Genomic DNA, 23,195 nt, shown 5'->3' on the forward strand with positions numbered 1-23,195 from the left:
TAACTCATGAAAGAATAAAGTTTGGTTTACGTTAAAACCAAGCACACCATTGTTTTTCTTGTGAAATTCTCAATAAGTTTGATGTGTCACATGACCCTCTTCCCATTGAAAAAACTAAAGTTGGATCCAAAATGGCCGACTACAAAATGGCCACCATGGTCACCACCCATCTTGAAAAGTTTTCCCCCTCCCATATACTAATGTGCCACAAACAGGAAGTTAATATCACCAACCATTCCCATTTTATTTAGGTGCATCCATATAAATGGCCCACCCTGTATATATATTCTTTAACAATGGTATTTCCTAATTAAAACTGTAATAAACCAACCCATCATGTCCTAGTGATTGCTGAAATAGCGTGGGTGATATGAACTGAATATTAAAATCTCATTACTAAATGACGTGAGATTGTGCCTTGTCAGTACCAGAGGCTTGATAAGTATACTAAATGGAGACATCGGTCTCAGCCAAGCGCAGTGACACACAATGTACACTCTAGCTCCTGGGTAGGAGTCCCTTTTTGTAGGCTACTACACCCGCTACAGAGGCGATTGTCAAGAATGAAGACATGCCCAAGAACTTGAGAAATCCTCCGACAGATGGCAAGTTTCTCTCCCAGAAAGTGGTGACAAACGGCAGTGCAGGGACATCCTAAAACAATGTCAGTCCATGTCAATGAGTACTCTGTAAAATAGCACTGGTATACATTAAGAGTTTTAATAATCACAATAGAATTTAAGTACTTACCGGCGACTCTGGGTCTGTCTGCCAAATTTGACTTGAATGAAGTCTTCCCATTTCACACATAATCTGAAAAAAGAACCAATTCATTAAAACAGTATAAAATAACTTAGGTCAAGATTATAAATGCCTACACAGATATAATTATAATTTACACAAAATGTTAATCATGGAAAAAAACAAGATCAACAATAACAAAAAATGCAGCAGAACCTTTGTGTGGCATCAGATCTACTTTAGTGTGTAAAAAATGGCAACATGTAAAAATAGTTTTGTTTAGCAATGTAATGTGCAAGAAATAATTAAAAGTTTACCAAAATATAAATGACACTTTATTTAAACCCATTTCTAATATGCTCTCATAACAGATAACATCACATGCTTATGTCACAAGTTTTGGCTACTTTTGATGTTTGTGTCATGATGAAAGGTAAGTGCTGCCAAAATATTTCTCATCTTAGAAAACTTCAAACCACGGAAAAAAATAAATCAAAACATTTCAAGAAAAAACCTGTAAATATTAAAAAATAATATAGAAGAAAATAACTGGTGTGTTCTCATACCTCTCTGGCTGCTCTCTCTCCAGCCTGTACAGCTCCCTCCATGTAGCCACTCCACTCTGTGGCCGTCTCAGTGCCTGCAAAGTACAACCTGCCCACGGGCTCCCTCAGCACTCTGTACAGGAAAAGAAATGAACACTTTTAGACATATAAACTTTTAGAAAACAGTTATGGACATAGAACTGTTACTTCACATTACCAGTTCCATACAAAGTCTGTTGTCCTGCAGAACTGATTTTTAGCCTGTGGCAGCCAATTTGTTGTAGCAGTTTTTTCCCTGTACACATGGATAGGGTCAGGGCTGTGAGGAGAATGGAAACTATGGATTTGCACCTTGTCCAGGGTACTCCTACTTGGTTATCAAGTGTTTCTCTGACCAGGATAAAGCAAAAGATTAAATACATACTTGTCTCATTTTAAATTTTATAATTTTTTGGATCTTCGCCTTTATCTCCCAATTTAGTTACCAATCACCCAGATATATAGTTTCTCACCACTGCGAACCTCTAACCTGACAAAGGAATGCCCTACCCATACCCACTCTGACGTATGTGGTAGGCAGTTGCTTCTTTTTCAACTGCATGAGGTGGGTTCTTACAGTATCTCGTACAGCCCATCACATCTGTTTAGTTGCCTGGCCAACTGATAGCAGAGCTGAGATTCAACCTTCAGAGCTCAGCGGTGGTAAGCTGTACCCCTCGAGTGCCCTGTCTCAAGGTTTTAAATAAACTGTGTTGTAATTATAGCTAGCTAATCTTAATGCTCATCTCAAAGGTTCTGTTGTTTAAATAATAAAATGTCAGAGCTAGTTATGATACACCTAATAGTGTTATGACACTAAAGCTGAGGCTGGCTATAAGTCTTGTTGACATGTCTTATTGACATAAGTAGTATTGCTTTACTATAGCAGTTGCTTTTGATCTTTCTATTTATGACAATTTATGACCGTTTCTGAGATAAATTGCAGGCACTGGATAGCAAAAATGCCAAGATAATGTTCTAAATGTTCACATACTTGCCAAACTGTGTCAGAATGCCAGGGGGAAAGTAGGCGGTGTAGCAGCCACCAGAATATTCTTCTTCACACCAGTTCTTCTCTTCATAATGTACAGGCTAAAAAAAGCCAAACACTAGGTTTTAGTTTTACCACACATGCCATTTTACAGGCCATCTTCTATAAATGACTGCTTTTTGTAATACTCATGCACAGGATGCTGGAATGTAACATGTGTTCCTTAAAATGATATATATATACACCGATCAGCCATAACATTATGGCCACCTCCTCATTTCTACACTCACTGTCCATTTTATCAGCTCCACTTACCATATAGAAGCACTTTGTAGTTCTACAATTACTGACTGTAGTCCATCTGTTTCTCTACATACTTTTCACCCTGTTCTTTAACAGTCAGGACCCCCACAGGACCACTACAAAGTAGGTATTATTTGGGTGTTGGATCATTTTCAGCACTGCAGTGACACTGACATGGTGGTGGTGTGTTAGTGTGTTGTGCTGGTATGAGTGGATAAGACACAGCAATGCTGATGGAGTTTTTAAACACCTCACTGTCACTGCTGGACTGAGAATAGCCCACCAACCAAAAATATTCAGCCCTTCCAGCGCCCTGTGGGCAGCGTCCTGTGACCACTGATGAAGGTCTAGAAGATGACCAACTCAAACAGCAGCAATAGATGAGTGATCGTCTCTGACTTTACATCTACAAGATGGACCAACTAGGTAGGAGTGTCTAAAAGAGTGGAAAGTGTGGACAAGGTAAAAACTCCAGCAGCGCTGCTGTGTCTGATCCACTCAAACCAGCACAACACACACTAACACACCACCACCACCAGTGTCACTGCAGGCCTGAGAATGATCAACCACCTAAATAATACCTACTCTGTGGTGGTCCTGACCATTGGAGAACAGGGTGAAAGCAGGCTAACAAGGTATGTAGAGAAACAGATTGACTACAGTCAGTAATTGTAGAACTACAAAGTGCTTCTATATGGTAAGTGGAGCTGATAAAATAGACAGTGTGTGTAGAAACCAGGAGGTGGTTTTAATGTTATGGCTGATCGGTGTACTAATGTTGCCCATAGTTTTTCCTCCCTACACCATCAAAGGAGTCCCAAAGGACACAAGATCAAAGCAATAAGGTAGTTCTTTTAAAAACTATATAATGCAACAAAATCATTTTAAAAAGCTGATCTCTGTGACATGTAAACCATGAAGAACTATACTGGCTACAGTGCTGCAGCTTATGTTGTTTTCAAGTTAACAGAACTTTCATTTAGCTTTCTTTTAAAGGTTTATTATTAGCTGTTTTTACATGTGTATCATGTAAAACATGTATTAAATGTTAGTCACAGCAGCATTCTTTTGTAATTTGACTTTTTTTTCTTTTAAAATGCCCCTGCTTTACAGTTTTCTGTTTGTCATTTCTATGCTATAAATAATTCATTCAGACAGAAGATTTTATATTCTGCAGGGTGTGTACGTAAGAGAAATTTCTGTTTCCTTAAGAGGAACTAGAACAAGTAGTTCTGCATCCCATGTGGAACTCAATCAAGCAATGTGTTGCACCTTATAAAATTATTTGGTTTACCCTGCTTGAAAAATCAATGTAGCCTCAATGTAATGATAACATTGTAACATTATGTATACACATACATTTTTATTTTATTTTAAATGAAGAGATCAGTCAAAGCTTAAGTAGGCTCATTTCCACTATAACATTTTTAGCAAACTTTGCTGCCTCCACTATTGTGGTTCTCACGTCCAAATAATGTAATACAAAACAGAATCTCACATGCAAAGCTTCCTCGGCGCCTAGGACACGAGCATAAATTTCACAGATCCTCTTTTTTCTATGGGGATAAATAAAAAACACCAAAGATTTCAAAGTGTATGTCAATCATGTCTGTAGATCAGAACAGTTTAAAATGAAAAACTTGTCTGTACATGCGTTTACCTTTCCTCCCTTGTGAGCCCTGCCAACCTTCTGCTTTTGCGTGCAAGGATGAAACTAGAGGAAAGGAAAAGGTCTGCTTTACTAAATATCTTATGCCAGCTATGTCAAACGGAAATGTGTCTTTCTCTCTATAAAATGAAAATGTAGTTATATAAGTGTTTATAGCTTTTCACAAGTTTACCCCATAATAGCTGGCACTGTTCCATCAGGCTTAGTGTCATCCAAAGTCAGGCCGATTGGTGCCTCTTCATCTTCGATCACCATGCTTCCACAAAAGCCTTTAACCAAACAGCATAATTAACATTGACATTAAACATTTATTTCAAATGTGTATTTTAGGGGTAACAATGTGTCTTCCGTTAGTCACAATAGTACTTCCTAGACCTATTGTAAGAATTAAGTTTGATATATGACAGTAGGTTGGTATTTTTGGTCGTGAATAAGGCCGACATGGGATATTGTGCCATAGAACGATGGTCCCCAACCACCGGGCTGCGGACCGGTACCGGTCCATGGGTCATTTATTACTGGGCTGCACAGAAAGAATAAATAATTAGAAATCGATACGAGCAATTAAATTTCAATACTCTTGGGGTGTTAGTGTCTGTAATCATCACTAAGTGGGAGCAGCGTCTCGTTGTAGCGAAAAAAACTCAGGGTTCCCACCGATTTTCCATTCTACAGTTCTTCTATTTTATATCCTCCCGCCCCCGCCGGTCCGTGAAATTATATCTTATATGAAACCGGTCTCTGGATCAAAAAAGGCTGGGAAGCGCTGCCATAGATAACCAAAAACCTTAGTGACACTGCATAGTGCTGTGAAAATAAAATTGCCCCTTACCAATTTCTTAAATTTTGCATATTTGTCACACTTATATGTTTTAGATCATCTATAGATAACCTAGGTAAATGTTTTTATTTATCTAAGTGAACTGTGTTTATGTACAAGACATGACTACATATAAAAATGTAATTAAAAACAGACGACAAAGATATAAGATATTTACAAAAACAAGATCATTCACATTTTAACATACATTCATTTAAGCAGCATGTTTAACACTGTGTAACAGCACTCTTTTAACAATGTTTAGTAATTGTTTGGGACACCAGTTGTTGCAGCTGTAAGAGAGTTTTTTCCCCATTCTTGCTTGATATAACACTTCAGCTGCTCAGAATTTTGTGATTTTTGTTGTATATTGTACTTCATAATGCACCACACATTTTATTGAGAAAAAAGGTCTGGACTGCAGGCAGACCAACATGTGCACGACAAAGCCACCCTGTTCTAACACATGCAGAATGTGTGACATTGTCTTGCAAAAACTAACAGGAACATTCCTGAAAAAGATGTCATCTAGATGACAGCATCTCCAAAATACACAGGTGTACAAACTATCCATGTACCCATAGACTGTAGATGGGGAAATCTCTAAATTTCTTACAATCATGCATTTTAAAACATGCCTGCATGTGGCTAAAGAGAGTCAGGGTAGAGGGACAAAAACCGTGTGTTTTAATGCAACTGCAATTCCACTTGCAGTCAGTAGGGGACAACATAACAAACTGGTTTTTTTAAATTGATTTATTACCTTTTTTTATCCAAAAATTTTCTCTGTAGTAAACCATGCACTTGATGACTGAGCCCATGGGTACTCTGTGAATGAGTTGATTCCTCAGGGGAGGGAATTCAGGGTTAAAATGGATCTTCAGATTTAGTCCTGGTGGTATGGCAAGGATCACATATTTTGCCTAATGTAGAAAACAGAAGACATATCACACATTAACATATGCTGCATTAACAGTCTTAATAAACTAGCAACTCTGAGTCTACACACACCCTCGAAATGCTCAACTGATGCTCAAACAGCTCAGCAGCAACTTCTCTCATTCTCTTACTCTCATTTTGAGAACAACTGCTTCCTGATCAGTGTTGCAGTGGGTCAGACAGGAATACATGAATTCATTACACAGTACCAAACACTAAACCTTTTACTCACTGATTCACACTCATTTACATTTTACAGATTTACATTCACAGTTTTGTAAGAATGAATAAGGGCACCCTAGTACTACTTATCAGATGGTCTCAAAATGGCTAATGCAGTCTGCAGCAACCTTTAATGAGCTTTAGCAGGAGAAAGAGGATATGGTTAGGGCAGGGAGATGAGGAGCAGATTAGTAATCAAACCTAAACTTACATGCCTACACACATGCTTCAGTCCAATTTTAAGTTTATTATTACTGTAAATAATAATATTAATAATAGTAATCATAATAATAATAATGTCAACACTGTGTGTGAACACATTAGAATTCTGCTATTTAACATCTGACTTTACCTAACAAATTCAAAGGTCAAAAAAGAGATTAGTGACTTTCAATGTGGCAGTGTCATAGTATGCCACCTTTCCAGCATGTCAACAATAAGTCAGATGTCTGCCCTGCTAGAGCTGCATCAGTTTATTGATTACTGTTATTATAAGAGGATAAGTCTAGGAACAACAACAGCTCAGCCACAGCAAACTGCAGTAAGTTTTCACAACTTCAAAAAACTAGATTGCTTAGTGCCAAAGCATGTGTAGTACAAGCAGCTCCCAATTATCAAATTCAGCTGTCACTACTGAGTACTGTCAGCATAAGAACATTCAGTCTGAAGCTTTAGAGCAGGGATTGGGTGCCATGGCCGGTAAGCAGTACACAAACCTAAATCATCTGGGGAAAAAGACTCTTTGCTTCTGTGCTTCGCTTCTGTGCACTGAGAGGGCAGTGGACTTAGTTGACGGTTTTATTGGTTCTGCATGTGGTTAAAGAGTGTCAGGGCAGAGGAATGAAAGCCATGTGTTTTTTTTGTAACACAGACGCTGTCTACAGAAAGGGCCAGAGAAGACTTTATTTAAAAAGGCTCAGGTTCTTCAATGTATGCAGCTACATATTTTTCATCAGTCTGTTGTAGAAAGTGCAATTTTCTATGCATCTATCTGCTGGGGAAGCAGCATCAGAGCCAAAGATTCCAAGAAGCTGAACAAGCTTATAAGGAAGGCTAGCTCTGTGCTGGGTTTTGCTCTGGAGCTCCTAGAGCTAGTTGTTAATCAGAGAATCTTGCACAAGCTGCTCAATATAATGGACAACACCACACGCCCGTTGCATGACCTGCTGATTAAACAGCAAAGTACTTTCAGTGGAAAGTTCCGCCAACTCCGCTGCAATAAAGAGCGCTACAGAAAGTAATTTCTGCCCGCAGCTGTGGCAACCTATAGTACCCACAAAAGACAATAAACCTTACAAATGGTACTACTTGATTTGCAAATTTGCACATGGTACTGTTTTATTTGCACAGCTTATAATTGCACACATAATGTCTATAACTGCACCTTTTAGGCTTACCCCCCCCCCCCAGATGTCTTATATTCTTACTTTTATATTATTATATTTTTATATCTTCTTTTTTGCATTACATTACTTACTTACTTTTTTCATTCTTTCCTGTGCTACATTGACATGTCATTGTGTGAAGTTTGTGATAATTGTAAATTGCTGCTGTAACACTGCAATTTCCCTTCTATCAATTAATGCAACTGCAATTCCACTTGCAGTCAGTAAGAAACTCAACATGATAAACTGTTGACTGTTATTAAAAGACAATGCTCCTGTGCACTGTGGGGGCCATTATTACATTATTTGCATTTCTTTCATATGAAACACCTTAACAGGCTTTATAATTAGTACCTAAAATCCCTCAGTCAAGTTCCAAAATGTAGTGGAATGTCTTTAGAGAATAGTGATTATTTAATAAAATGTTAAAACAACTAAAACATATGAATGTGATGTTGTGATGCTGTGTTGCTTGCCTTGTATGTCTCCTCAGTAATGGTCTTGACTACCACCATGTCTCCAGTTTGGTCAATGCTGCACACAGCACTCTGCAGTTTGACTCGATCGCCCAACTCTCCTGCCATGCACTCACTGATCTGACTCGAGCCTCCCACAAACTTCCGCTCCTGAAAACAAAACATTAAACAAGGACAAACTGATGCCTTTGGCCAAATACACTGTGTGGGTTTTTTTTGTACTATATTTTCATAGCAATTTGGTTTGCATTGTATTTAACCATCAACAGATGGCTCTATATGTCAAAAGATCAGAACGTTAACACGTTTATAAAACAGTTATGCTTATATATGAAACAAACAACATTTTTTTCTTTATTTTCTGATGTATCATACCATAGTACCATCTAGCAATCATGAAGGTGGGACCAGATAAGTAATTTACACAGTATAAAATGGAGATCTACCACTCCTATGCTCATATTTATACAAACCCCATTTCTGGAAAAGTCCAAACGTTTTCTAAAATGCATTAAAAACAAAAATCTCTAATTTGTTAATTCTGCTGACCTGTTATTTTAGTGACAAAATACAAAATAATTAATGTTTTAGTAAGCCATCATATTACCATTAAGCTCATATTTGAAACAAATTAATAAACAAATGTAAAATTGTTACACCCAAAAAAGTTGGAATGTGGCAAAACAAAAGTAAAAACTTTATAGAATGTTAAGTTACATCATTCTGAAACATTTGACAGCAAGCAGATGAATTGGTAACAGATGAGGGTATAATAATTGGCTATAAAAGGAGGATCCACCGAAGGCTCAGTCTTATTACACGTCTCTTATTAAACAGGATTAGCTGAATTCTTGTAAAAAAAAATCCTTTTGTAAAACTGCAACAATTAGTGTACTCTGTTTCCAATGCTTACAGCGTAATTAATGCAAAGGTTATGTATAGGGATGTCCCGATCCGATCTCAAAGATCGGGGCCGATCAAGGCATTTTTTAATTGATCGGAATCGGCTTTACTAAACCCGATCTTAATCCCGATCTTTTGTGTTACGTCAGCATGTCCGCTGTGTGGAAATACTTTAAATTGAAAAGTAAAACAAGTCCAAAGTGAAGTGTAACGTCTGCAGTGTGAGCATTTCATGAGGCGGTGGGAGCAGAGCTGCGTTCATGTGTGAGAGTGTGTGAGTTAAGGATCACACCGGTTTACAAAACAACGTAGTGATGCACTCATTTAATAAAGAAATAAATACACGGTATATTCACATATTGTCGGGAGCAGAACACTTTATTAACTACTTCTGTTACGGTACCGAATAGCCGACAGTTGAGTCAAGCACGCTATTTCATGTTCTATGGAAGGCCTAAAGGGTCAAAACACACTCACTTCGTGTACAAACGTCCATCAAACCATTGTCACAATACAAGCACTTTAAGAACTGGCTTTCCTTCATAACAAAAGAGCCTTTCCATTTTATTTTGGTATTCAGGTTTTACTGTAATGCTTTTAAGTAACTTTTTTTCTTATATTCAAGTTAAGCTGCTACACAGATTTCTGTTCATTTTTAGTGTATCACTGCATTAAACATTTTTTTCTTTGAATGTAAAGTTTAAAGTAAAACTAATTATCTCACTCATTTTGATTGATTTTGTAAAAATACAAAAACATTAAGCAATAGCTTGGATGCAGCATTTTTCCCTTCAGCACTGCAGAGCTATTTAGTTGTTAAACATATACACTGGATTAATTTGAATAATTGTAATGTACTTGAAGTGTGCACTGTGTGAACAGTATTATCTAGTTCTTATCTAGACAATATCTAGAAAATACAAGTATCGGTTTGAGAATCGGTATCGGATCAGGATCAAAATTAATAATCGGGATCGGTATCGGGAACAAAAAAACGTGATCGGGACATCCCTAGTTATGTAACAGCGTTGCAGGCATCAAACATCTAAATTTGTTTATATCTACAAAATACAGTTAAGCTGGTAAGTGAAAACACTGGAACTTTTCCTTTGTTAGTTAAGTTTACAAAATTTTCTGGAAATGGGTTTGGCTTATTTAAAAACTGCTTTGTCCTGATTTGGGTTAGAGTGGAGTACCAAAAAAAACACCAAACAGAAGGTAAGGAGATACACTAGAAAAGGCACCAATCCATTGCCATTAGATATTTATTAGGGCTGTCAAACGATTAAAAATTTTAATCACATTTAAAAAAAAAAAGAAGAAAACAAGGATTTTTAAGTGAAATGTTACAATTAAAATGGTGAACACATTTTATGCTAAATGTACTTATGTTAAAAACTGCTGGGACAAGAGAAAACTAAGGGAGTTTTATTCACTCACATACTAGGCAGTAATACTATCCAGCAGAGACCCTTAACTTCGTATAAATGTCAGATTGTAGGTTAAAATTTGCTTTAGGTGGGATAAGGCATAGTTATTGTAACAGACTTTTCTGTGGTTGTATCGTGACAATGGTTTGATGGACGTTTCTACACCAGGTGAGTGTGTTTTGACCCTTTGGGGCTTCCATAGTTCATGGAATAGCATGCTTGGCTAACGTGATGACTCTAGCTGTCCGCTATTCGATACCGTAACAGAAGGAGTTAATAAAGTGTTTTGCTCCCGACAACTTGTGAATATAGCGTGTATTTCTTTCTTTATTAAGCGAGTGCATCACTACAACGCTCGGTTACATTATGTTAACAAACCGCAAATGAAAAACGGTGGCAAGTCTCAACATGAACTACGGATGACTCACAGGGCCAAATAGAATTTGCGTTAACGGCACTATTTTTTTAAAATCGCGTTAAATTGAGATCGCGTTAATATCGCGTTAACTTCGACAGCCCTAATATTTATCAATTCTCTTCACTCACTATGGTCGATTTAAAGAAGGCAGACAGCCATTTAATGTAAAACTTTTTTAGAAATGTGCGGAAACTGCAGAAATTTGCAAAACTCCTCACAGAAAATGACTAGAGCAAAGGTTTGAACCCAGGTCTACTGAGCTCTGGAGTTCTTGCTCCACTATGCAGCCATAACCTTGTTATAAACTTGTTATAAAAAGCGCATTCATCTTCAGATTCAGTGGTAAAAGTGTGCTCTAACATTTTAAAACGTTGTAAAGGGCACTCTTGTGGCACAGTGATCTACCACTGCTGGAAGCCAAGTTAGAATCTTAACTGTGGTATCACGATTGTCTGTGTCTGCAGGGAGGGAAATGAGTGAGCATGGGTTATACGATCTTTGCTGACTGGTCAAAGCACCCGCATAAGATGGTAGTGCATGGCTATTCATATGTGATACTGGGCTTTGAGTGGCCAGTGGCTGCACGTGTGTTGAAGGGGGGTGGGGGATTGACAGTCTGTGGCTCTCTTTGACCATTTTTAATTCGAGGTTTTTCAATTTTATCTGATCACAAAAAAATGATCAAGAGAAAGCAAAGTGTTGTTTCTTCTGTTGCTGCAGTATTAGCATACTTATACTTAGGGTAGAGCTTTAGGCTATCAGTTGAAAGGTCGAGAGTTCGAATCCTGGCTCTGCCATGCTGCCACTGTTGGGCCCTTGAGCAAGGCCCTTAACCCTCTCTGCTCCAGGGGCGCTGTACAATGGCTGACCCTGTGCTCTGACAAGCTGGGATATGTCAAGAAAGAATTTTGTTGTACTGTACACCTGTATATGTATAAATGACAAATAAAGGCATTCTTCTTCATTCTTCTTCATGCAAAAACAAGTTCTGATAGAGGCATTTCAAGTCAATCAGCAAACTTCACAATGCACACTGTCTGGACAACAGAGCTCAGAGCTTTACCACAGTCCTTGTTAACTGTGTCTGTTACTTTTATCTGGCTTTATATATTTAAGCTTAATATTTATGTATGAAAATTATATTCAAGCTACAAAGATTTTCATTCTACTGCTTAGAATTTCCTCTTTCCAACCTCATAATAAAAATCTTTTATTACCCTGCATGTCCCTTCCTTTGTGGCAATGTCAGCTAAGCATTCATTATTTTACCAACAACCAAGAATGGCTATCCTCCAGCTCTTTAAATCACTCACTGCAAGCACTATGATTAAGCAAAATTAGGGGTAAAGAATGAAGAGAAGCACTGATTACAGGATTTTGGGGTGCTGGGACAGTCACTTCCAATTTGCTCTTACACACCTGCCTTTCAGCAATGCTCTTCCTTTCCAACAGATGCTTGCCTTATTCTAGCCGACTGCACATCTCTTACTGACCACCTTTAATGCTGATTACAATGTTAACACACAAGATGCGTGCATGGTTGAAAGGTAACATTTGCTGTGCGAATGCAAGAGTCAATGTGCTGGGAGTCATTTAGCTGTCAGCACGGCCCTGTGAACTGCACTCTCTAGATAAGCTTGCCAAAAAATTACATTAAATTTCAGCAAGGCCTCATTTTCACATTTTTAGTAAACCACTTTATGCCACTGCATTGTTGAATTCGATTCATATTCTATAAAAACATACCTCTGACGTGAATGGTGAGGTAGTGCTGGCTGCTGGGTGAATAACATCTTTATATTAATGTGCTCCCCTCTTGTGTTACAATGTCTGTTGCAATTACTTAAATTGGTTATTTTCACACAATCTTACAATATATTCATAATCCTACCTTTTCCATACATTGCATTAGCACCTGGGTTATGACTTCATTAATGTAATCTAATCACAGTGAATTGCATTTAATCTTGATGGTTACACACATTCAGCAGCAGTTTCCACCTTTGGCCTTTACACACCAAGATTTCCCCCAACTCCCTGAATATTTTCATAATATCTATTTTTGAACTATAAAAATATATAATATATATAATAATAATAACTATGAACTATGTAGATGGTGACCTAAATTTTTTGCAGTTTTGTGTTGAGAAACATTGTGCCAAACTTTATAAGAAAACTGTCAACAAAATCAGTTAGCCACGACTCATATTTGTTTGCAAAATCTAAGCCCTGGTGGATGCTCCTTTTATACTCCGCCCGCCCTTAAAACCACCTCTCTAAAGGGAGGTTCGTCCCACTTACTGCCATTGAAAATCCAGCGTTTATGAGCCGGTGGGGTAAGAATTTCTGACAACGAACATTAAAAGAAGGCTTAGAAAGATGAAACCTCCCTACAGTAGTTTTTTATTGTGGAAGGGGGTGCTGCTCCTTTGAAGTGTTTGAACTTTAATCGAAGTGTTAAAAAGGTAAATACAAAGATGAGGCATAACATTATGACCACCTTCCTAACTTTTGATAAATACTGACCACTGCAGATCGGGAACACCCAGCAAGAGCTGCATATATATATATATATATATATAGAGTGTGTTCGAAAACCTAGCGAGCTCTCTACATAGACAGCATTTCACGTCATACCACCTGCGCTCCCGAGAATTAGGCTGTTCAAAATCCTAGATGCCTTAATACCCTCACTAGTAAAGTATCTCAAAATTTAAACTGTATTTTGACTCAAGAACGACGGAGCATCCGATGCTGCCTTAGTGGTGGAGGCAATCCCAGCATTCAGTGCGGCACAACTTCTCTCACAGAAAAATAAAAAACATGGCAGACGGTGCGGAGAAACAAACAGAGTTATTTTAAAACATTAATAAATTATTATTGATTTTTAATTTGTATAAACTTGCACAAGTGTTTTTATTTGCAAATTCGGGCTCGTCAGCGCATTTAACCATTTTCGGTATACGAAGGGAAATGTTAGTTGACATGCTAGCGCATTGTGCCACCCCATCCCATTGGTTTGAATGGCATGAGGCTAACTGTGTTAGCTTAGTTAGCGAAAAATGATGGAATCGCTGTCTAAATAGCGCGTTCAAATAACATGCCGTATCAGTCAATGACTTATTAGAATCCTCTCTACTTAGGCAGCTGCCTATGTAGGCAGAAAGACAGCAAGGCAGCTCACTAGGTTTTCAAACACACCCATATAGTACTTTATATAACCCATATAACACTTCAATTAAAGTTCAGTTTGTTCACTGAAGGGCTGAAGAGCAGTACAATAATGAGTGTCTGCAGGCAACAGTGAAGCATAGTGGAGGATCCTTGTAAGTTTGGGGCTGCATTTCAGCAAATGGAGTTGGGGATTTGGTCAGGAATAATGGTGTCCTCACTGCTGTAAACTGTTGAACAGTTATTACAAATCTCAGGACTATCTCAGGACTATCACTGTATCACTGTACCAGAGATACAGCAAGAGAAACCAATCAGATTTGCTGTTGCTATTTAACATATTTCTAGTGCACACATCTATTTCTAATTCACATAAAAATTTTGTGCTTTTAAATCTGAACAAAATAATTAAATGGATAATGAAAAAGCAAAGACATGTTTGAAAATAAGATTTTTAGGGCAAAAAAAAGAGAGACAGAATAATTAGACTATATTCTACAAGTCAAATACTGTTTAAATGTTGCAATAGTTTCCACAAATGTGTTGCATTTCTGTCCATTTCTGAGAAATAGATACTTATCCATCATGCAATACCTTCAGAGAGGCATCTGATTGGCTACAAATTTATTCTGAAACAGGAAAACAACCCCAAACATACAGCCAACGTTATTAAGAACTATCTTCAGCGTGAAGAGGAACAAAGAAGTCCTGAAAGTGATGATATGGCCTCCACAGATTCCTGATCTCAACATCATCCTTGAGTCTGTCTGGGATTACATGAAGAGACAGAATGATTTGAGCAAGCCTACATCCACAGAAGATCTGTGATTAGTTCTCCAAAATGGTTGGAACAACCTCCCTGCCAAGTTCCTTTAAAAACTGTGTGCAAATGTACCTAGAAGAATTGATGCCGTTTTGTAGGGTGGTCACACCAAATATTGATTTGATTTCGATTTCTCTTTTGTTTATTCACTTTACAGTTTGTTAATTGAAAGTAATAAACACTTATTTTTGAAAGCATTTTAACAACCGCTTTTTTTCCCACAATGTCTAAACTTTTGCAGAGAAAGAACGACAGACTAATTTCTCAGGTTGTTTTTTTTGTAAAATCTTGTTAAAAGTTGGTCTGGTTTACCTGGCCTCCATTGGTGGTGGAGAAAATCCTCATGGTGCCTCCACACTGTTTCACATACCAGAGGAACCAGAGTAAGCTGACCTCATGAGGTTCTGAGGTAACGTTTACATTGACAAACAGCGTAGCAAAGCGGCGAGCGGCACTGCACAAACAAATTTCAGCTGCATCAGCGACCTTAAAAATACATTTAACCTGAAAAAAACCAACAACATTGTAATGTGCATAATATTTCACTTTCTTCAGTACCTTGTCCAGCAAACCTTGTCAAAAAACTCTTTCATGGTCATCTTATCCCACTCTTCAGCATGTGGGGCCTTCCAAGGAGCTTCGTTTGGAATCTATAGTATAAATGCACATTCAGGTACTATTTAGGACATGCAAAAATATAATAATGATATCATTTCTTAATCTCAGAAAAAATTGATAACCTGATAGGTCATAAGGTTAATTTTGACTGTACCTCCATACCCATCTTGTCCATCGTCCTCCAGAGGTTGTTGTAGTCCATAAAAGCAAATGGGTTCCATACTGGGGGGAAAGGCCCTTTGAAGGGGTATGATTTGCCCTAGAATGCATAATATAACATCGTAAAAAATTGCCCAATTGCATAATTATAGGATGTAATGTCTTTGAATCACTATAAATTATAGTTGGGATTATAATTACACTCAGGAAACAGGAAACTCAGCCTATACTGCATTTCATAATCAGACTTTTTTTAAAATGGCACAGGTAATCATGCAATTTCAACTTGTTAAGAGCTTTCTAATTGTTATAGAACCATGAGAAATTATAAATACATACATAATCTCAATAAAAGAGCTAGTGAAAGATATAAATATTTTGTCTTTGTTAGCATGGTAGCAATATGACACAGTACGTCTGTTCAAACACTTATATTTACACAGTAGTGGAAACGCTTAGTCAGGATGACAACGTGCTCCATATTTGGCTGATGGGGTAACAGTAAGCAGACATTATTTCACATGTGAATGCTTTGCTGCTGAGGGACTTTTAAATGATCATAGTTATGGCTGATTGATTAATGTTTGACTACAGATTCAAGAGCTGTCACACGTACACCAGATAAGTTCCATCCAATCTAAACTTTTAATATGCCTTCTAATAATTGTTCATTGTGTTCTGCCTCATAACAGGTCACTGATAAAAGACTAGTCTGATGATCTGGACTTTATTCAAGGTTGCACACACACACACACACACACATGCACGCACACACAGTGTAAACCAGCTCTTTATCTGTTATGTCAAAATTACAATATAACATTGCAAAACTGCCCTGCCTCTGACATTTACAGCTAGATGTGCAAAGGTGAGAAGTTTCATGTGCCCCGCATATAAGGTGCAGAGATTTAAAAAGTGCTGTGAACTATTGAACAATTATTACAAATCTCAGGACTATCTCAGGACTATCACTATATCACTGTACCAGAGATACAGCAAGAGAAACCAATCAGATTTGCTGTTGCTATTTAATATATTTCTAGTGCACACATCTATTTCTAATTCACATAAAAATGTTGTGCTTTTAAATCTAAACAAAATAATTAAATGGATAATGAAAAAGCAAAGACATGTTTTAAAATAAGATTTCTAGGGCAAAAAAGAGAGACAGAATAATTTTACAATATTCTACAAGTCAAATACTGTTTAAATGTTGTAAAAATTTCCACAAATGTGTTGCATTTCTGTCCAGTTCATCCCAAACCTTCTCAATGAGGTTTAGATCTAAAGACTGGGTTGGCTATTCTATTATGTTTTATTTGCAGAAATATCTAGTGCCCATGGATAATGAGTAATCGCTAATGACAAATTTAATGCAATCCAAAGCATTCTCTGACTTTTCAAACATTGTGCTGACTGGCCGCTCAGGTGGTGCAGTGGTAAAATATGCTAGCACACCAGAGCTGACATTTCAAACTCGTGGGGCTGGGTGGCTATATGAACAACAATCTCTGCTGGATGGTTGATGGCGCCTGCACAGAGTCAAGGAATAATGTGGACAGGGTGTGGCTCTCCGTACACAATGCTGATCCACATATGAACACGCCTTGTGCAGGTGGAAAGATGCAGTCAGCTACTGCACACCTGTCACTCTCCTCAATCGGGAGTGGAGATCAACATCAGTAGAGAGGAAGCCTAATGCAATTGAGTAATTGGGTACGACTAGACTGGGAGGAAAATGGGAAAAAAACCATTGTGCTGACAGTGCTACAATTCTTGTGCTTTTTAACAAATCCTATGCAAACTTTCTTCCTTCTTATTTCTAACTTATTTTATCTCGCATTGGGTAATAACAACTCTTTAAACTGGTCTGGGTAACTACACTGACTAACTAATGACTAAATTAATGCATTACTAAATTACTGAGATTACACAGAATCAGGGCTGGAAAAAACATCACATGTTGCTTTTGTGTTACCTGTTAACAAAAAAATGTTGCTCTATTATAAAGCACAGATCTGACAAAAGGCTTAGAAATAAGTTCAGCACACCACATATCTTTCTACTACCTGTTTTTTATTTTTAAACATTTTAAATGGAACACTAATAGTTAGTCACTATTCATATTTTAACCTCTTAAACCGTAGAGTTGTTCCTCACTCTGTATCTGTAAAACTTAAATATATGAATTTTATTGTAGTTACAATAAAACAATTCATAATGATTAATAACGGATACATTTTTGTATATGTGTGATTTGGGCATGTTGGCAGACATGTTTTTAAGATCTGCACAAAATATCCACATGTTTGCCATTTGTTGTTGGTGCCATTTACAAAGCAGGGAGAGACAGCGAGTGGTACTGTTATGTCAGAGAACAAGCACCTAGACTGATAAATAGCTTTGTGATCATAAGAGCAATATCCTTCTACAAAAAGCTTGTTTAAGCATTCTGTAGAGACCATCCAACAATAGCCAAGTATGTGCTTTTGATGAAAGCTGCACACACCAAGCTGACATTAAATGTCAGGTGGCAATGAATGTTCAATTGTCAATACCTTCCAAGATGCAATTTAAAAAATCGACAAGAAAAACTGATTACGATGGGTCTGTGTGTGTGCAAGGGTCAGAGCATTGCATTAGACTAGAGGACAGTGGATCACTTGCCATGCAGCAACAGGTTTGTTCCCATGGTGACAGAAATGAGGTGAATACACACAGATGAAAGATGCCGCAAGCCTCCTCTGTGCTTCCTGTAGCAAATGTGATCCATATACACCCCATCTCGCCAATCTTTAAAGCACCTGGATGAGCTTGGAACAAAACTTTTCTTTTACAATCTTTAATCTTCATTTATATTATTCACTGATCTGCTGAACTTGCTCACATTGACAGGAAGCTGATGGGAAGAACTGGCCTTTAGGATTAGAGCTATAGGAAAGCTGATTAGCCTGGATGGTTTGTTCATACGCTCATCCTTATTACAAAATGTTTGGCTCGTGCAGCTCTAGACACCTTAGGGTTAATACGATTTTAAACAAAGGACAGAAATGCATTGCTATACAGGTTAGAACGCTGTAAGGAAATCAGCATATATTCCATACAGCAGACTACATTTGTGATATGAATAAGGATTGAACTGTGGCTCTAATCAAAACAAACTAAAGATTATAATTTTTATCGATATCATTACAGCAGCCAATTGTGTTTTCCTGAGACAACCACAGCATCATATTATTGTAATTATTAATACAATGATTGCCACAGCCATGTCTACTTTGTAAGACATGGGTGGATGGGAGGGTTTCCTGTAGGCATGTCTATTAAATTTCTAGCTGGAAACAAGCCAGCACAACTGTGTTTTTTCACTTTCCCTCCCTTTTTGTATCCATGTCATTAACTTAAAACTTTCTCCACAGATGCAGACCCCCATTCTGACTGAAGAAAGCTGCAGATTGTCATGCCCTCCATCCACACACAGTCATTAACCACTTCTTTACTCCAACCAGAGACAGTGTCTCACAGAGAGCAGTACTGCGTATGGAAGTATACACTACTATCTATGAATCAACCGTCTCTTATGCAGACAGCTTGGCCAATTAGCAGAGGCCACAACTGCAGCAGCAACAAGAAATCAGAGGGACAAAATCTCCCTCAGACACAGTCAATCATGTCTGTGTGTGTGGCCATGAGTGCTTGAGATTTTACCAGTTCACCAAATTCTGTTTATTTAGTAATAGATCATTTTAATGTTTTCAGGAGGAAAAAATATGTTTTGTGCATGCTAGCATAATATTTGTAGTAGTGCTACTGAATACCCAGCATAATTCCCCCTTTGTCTGTTGGAAACCCTGTCTAGTTTGGCATGTTTCTGAGACAGCTTGGTTCCTTTTTCCACTAATTAGTTTTAATGTCGCCCTGGCAAGAAAAACACTTTTTCATCACACAAGTGCTCCTGTCTAAATAGTGCTCACAACACACAACTATCAAGACCATATGCAAAAAGTGACATCAAAAGACAAAACAAAAAAGTGTACTGATGCCTATAAATTCTTTCTATGTTTAAAAGTGATGAAATCAAAGGAAACACCCATGGTACCAAACACACGGCAGGCAGAGAGAGGGTGTGTGTGTGTGTGCGGGGGTCTATGGAAGTAGATCTTTTAGCACTAACAACAATTGTCTTTTAATGGGTGTTACAGCCAGAAAAGAAAAGGGAGTCAATTAAAGTAATATGAACCTACAGAGAATGCAGACAGACAAACAAAACTCAGCTTATTAAAGCATGTGCAGTCATGTGCAGGAGGAACATGGATCACAGGAAGGTCAAAGAGGGCTACTGCAACAATAAGAAAAAAAATTCTGCAATTTAGGAACGAAATCACTGTACTTTTATAAAGGTGCTTGGTTATACAGACTGCAGCCTTTGTACTCTGAAACAGGTCATGTCAATATAACATCACTCATGCCAGCAAGGCTCTGTGGTATGTAGAAGAATTTTACAAGTGCATTTTTCAAAGAGCAAAAGTAAACACTGTTTCTCAAACAAAACATATCTGATCCTGATGTGTAAAAGAATTTAAACCACACATGATTTATGCAGCCATTGCCTCTGTGTTATGCCATTTTTTCTTGTGAAGGTAATTTTGCCTGTGGGAGTTCACTGACAAAAGACATCATGCTGCAGCTGATAAGATGTTCAGCAACAACTCAAACTGCATGAACCAGCAAATCCATAAAACAACTGCTGTGCCTGGCCATAAAAGAGAGCAATATGATATTTTCCCACTGTGCTCCACATAGACCTGAGGAGCTACTAAGGAGTTAGTGAACTGTATTTCGGGTTTAAACCTGCAATAAAAACTGCAACTTGCAATTCTACTCCTGACCTTTAAGACTTACTGTTACAAAAGCCCCTGCTTAAGCTTGTTCTTTGTCCATGTTGTCAGTAACAAACAGGCAAGATTTTTGGTGAATTTTCTGATATAAAGCTTGACTGTAGACAGCTTTCAATTCAAAATGAAACTGTTTTTGCTGGTTCTTAGATTACATCTGAACGTTTCAATACATTTTCCTTTCTCACCAAAGTGACAGTTTAGGCATTCTTGACAAAAAGACAACTCATTACAAACTTAATGTAGTTTGTAATGAGTGCAGTCAATGCTGCACTATTCATATGGGCACAGTGAAGTCACCAGCTATATTCAATTACAGTCACTACCAAGGAATTAGTAAGTCACACCAAACAGATAAATAATCCAAGTTGCTGTATGTCATTAGACTCCACTGACGCCATTTTTGTCTTTCCTATTATGGAATTGTGTATGTTGACCTTAACTGAGGCAACCGAGGCCTGCAGTTCTTCAAATGTTTGTCTGAATTCTTTTGTGACCTCCTGGACATGTTGTTGATGACTTTTTGGTGAACTCCTGAGAGGGTTCATTATTGTTCCAAGTTTTCTTCATACGTAGACAATGCCTCTCCAATGCCTTCCAATTGTCAATTGAATTTGGTTAACTGGTTGATTTATTACCTAAGGGAGCAATTCATTTTCACAGAGTGATAGATTTTAAATAAATCTTTACTTTTTATCAATAGAACGTTTTAAAATTGCATTTCAAGTTTACTTGTGTTGTCTTTATCCTACATGAAAATGAGTAGGAAGATGTAAAATGTGACAAATTAGTAGGACAAACACTTTTTTCACAGCACTGTACTGCTGCATATGAACAATAAAGCAAGACATACTACAGGTTTTTTATCAGCCCCTCTCTGACTTTGAACAAGCCAGTGCATTTTCTTTTAAGACCTTTCCCTCTCTTTAAACATATGCATACATATTACTACATACACACTGTGTTTGTGAACTCAAACCACTTAAGATGTACAAAGCTTTTAAAAAGTGTGTACCATATGTGCAAATGTACTACAAACAATGGGTAATTGCAGCACAGTAACATTTCTTGGAAGTTTGTGTTTTAAAGCTACATAGTCTACACACAGTCATGAAGTGTAATCTAATTAAAGCATGCACAATGTGCATGGTAAGAGCAGCAATGCATTTGCTCAAATTCGATATAGGGGTCTGAGAAGCTGTGTGGTGTCTTTCTATCCTCCTTATCCTCTCTGAACAGAAGAAACCATATTACATGCTTCCTTCAGGCAGTGATTAGCATCTCCAGGCTTGTGCATTACAACGTAAGCTGCTGGGAGAAGAGGATGTTATCTCCTGGATATAGTAAATACTCCAAAGCCTAGCTTTTAGGTAACTGATTTTGTTCAAGTGAGCTTACATATGGCTGTTTTACCAGCAGTGCTTGCTTGGGAGTGTGTTCATGCTGATGGGTTTCAATCTTACCTTCACATAGTGAATCAGGGACTCCTGCTCGTTGACTTTGTAGGTCTGAACCCCGTACTGCTTGGCTATGCGCAGAATTCGGTTCTGAGTGGGCCCGATGTATGCTCCGCCCAAGTCCACCCATTTAGCCTGTTTATTCTAAGGCACATGTGAAATTAATAAATTAGTACACCACCAACAAATATTAAAAATAGCTTCTTTTTTTTTGTTTTTTTTTTTACAAAAACATTTACACACTAAATGGGAACATTGCTTTAGTGCTACACTCAATGGTCAAAAAAATCAATGGTATGACTATGCAGTATCCAGATCAAACCCATTTCCTCAGAGTAAATTTTTTCTCATGTCTGCTTGATACAAGACTTCAGTTACTCAAAAGGTCACTGTCCCTGATGTCTGTTTCTGCTCTTCATTATGATCTATACATTTTCTATTGGAGACAGATTTGGACTGCAGGCAGGCCAGTCAAGCACACAATCTGTGTCCATAAAGCCACACTGTTGTATTTTATTGCATTTACAAAATGTCCCAACCTTTCTGGAAATTGCATTTGTAGCAGCATGACACCCACTCAACAAGCTGTATGCCCATGCAACATGGAAAAAGTAGTTTAAATTTCTAAATCACCAATTAGATTTGTGGTTTTAAGTTTCAAATGTCCACTAAACTACACAGTAATATTATGACTATTTTTCCTGTACCATCATACCTGAACGGTAAAGGTTCTTCCACCAACACGATCTCTGGCCTCCAAGACCACAGGGTTTAAGCCACTTTCCACCAGCAGCTTGGCTGCACTCAGTCCTATAGAGGGACAAGAGGCAGAAGTGTCAGTTAATTCCTTTATAAACAAAATTTTTTTTTACATTAACCAGCAGGGTTTGAGCTTCATGGAATGTCTGTCAGTTATCTAGTGAAAAAAATCTGAATCAGCAGTTTGAGCTAATCTCCCAGCAGGGAGTGGGATTTCCTCTCTGTCTCTCTGGTCTTCCTCTTCCTGCAATGGAAGTGAAATCTGCTTCTGTGGGAAACTTCAGTTTTGAGGAACAACGATTGCGTTACAGAGGACAAGAAAAACTAAAAAGCTTTGTCTAAATGTGGGGTGCATATTTGTTCACATTTCTAACCAAGAACCAACTAGCATGAGAAGGTTACACATTAAGCAACAAAATTATGTCTGAC

General features: G+C 37.8%; 1 protein-coding gene across 1 annotated transcript in view; it reads right to left on the bottom strand.

The window, feature by feature from the left end:
• Positions 1–325: 325 nt before the first annotated feature.
• Positions 326–23,195, bottom strand: part of mao (monoamine oxidase) — a 41,439-nt gene continuing 18,569 nt past the window's right edge. The window contains exons 2-15 of the mRNA XM_063005826.1: positions 22,723–22,817; positions 22,014–22,151; positions 15,651–15,755; positions 15,437–15,528; positions 15,191–15,332; positions 8,131–8,280; positions 5,872–6,031; positions 4,461–4,557; positions 4,280–4,333; positions 4,118–4,175; positions 2,320–2,417; positions 1,308–1,419; positions 751–813; positions 326–654 (exon numbers count right to left, since the gene is read on the bottom strand). Coding sequence (XP_062861896.1) covers positions 499–654; positions 751–813; positions 1,308–1,419; positions 2,320–2,417; positions 4,118–4,175; positions 4,280–4,333; positions 4,461–4,557; positions 5,872–6,031; positions 8,131–8,280; positions 15,191–15,332; positions 15,437–15,528; positions 15,651–15,755; positions 22,014–22,151; positions 22,723–22,817 — 1,520 coding nt within the window. The 3' untranslated portion in view covers positions 326–498. The remainder of the gene's footprint in view (positions 655–750; positions 814–1,307; positions 1,420–2,319; positions 2,418–4,117; positions 4,176–4,279; positions 4,334–4,460; positions 4,558–5,871; positions 6,032–8,130; positions 8,281–15,190; positions 15,333–15,436; positions 15,529–15,650; positions 15,756–22,013; positions 22,152–22,722; positions 22,818–23,195) is intronic.

This window comes from Trichomycterus rosablanca, chromosome 12 (genome assembly GCF_030014385.1).
Source record: "Trichomycterus rosablanca isolate fTriRos1 chromosome 12, fTriRos1.hap1, whole genome shotgun sequence".
NCBI classification, from domain to species: domain Eukaryota; kingdom Metazoa; phylum Chordata; class Actinopteri; order Siluriformes; family Trichomycteridae; genus Trichomycterus; species Trichomycterus rosablanca.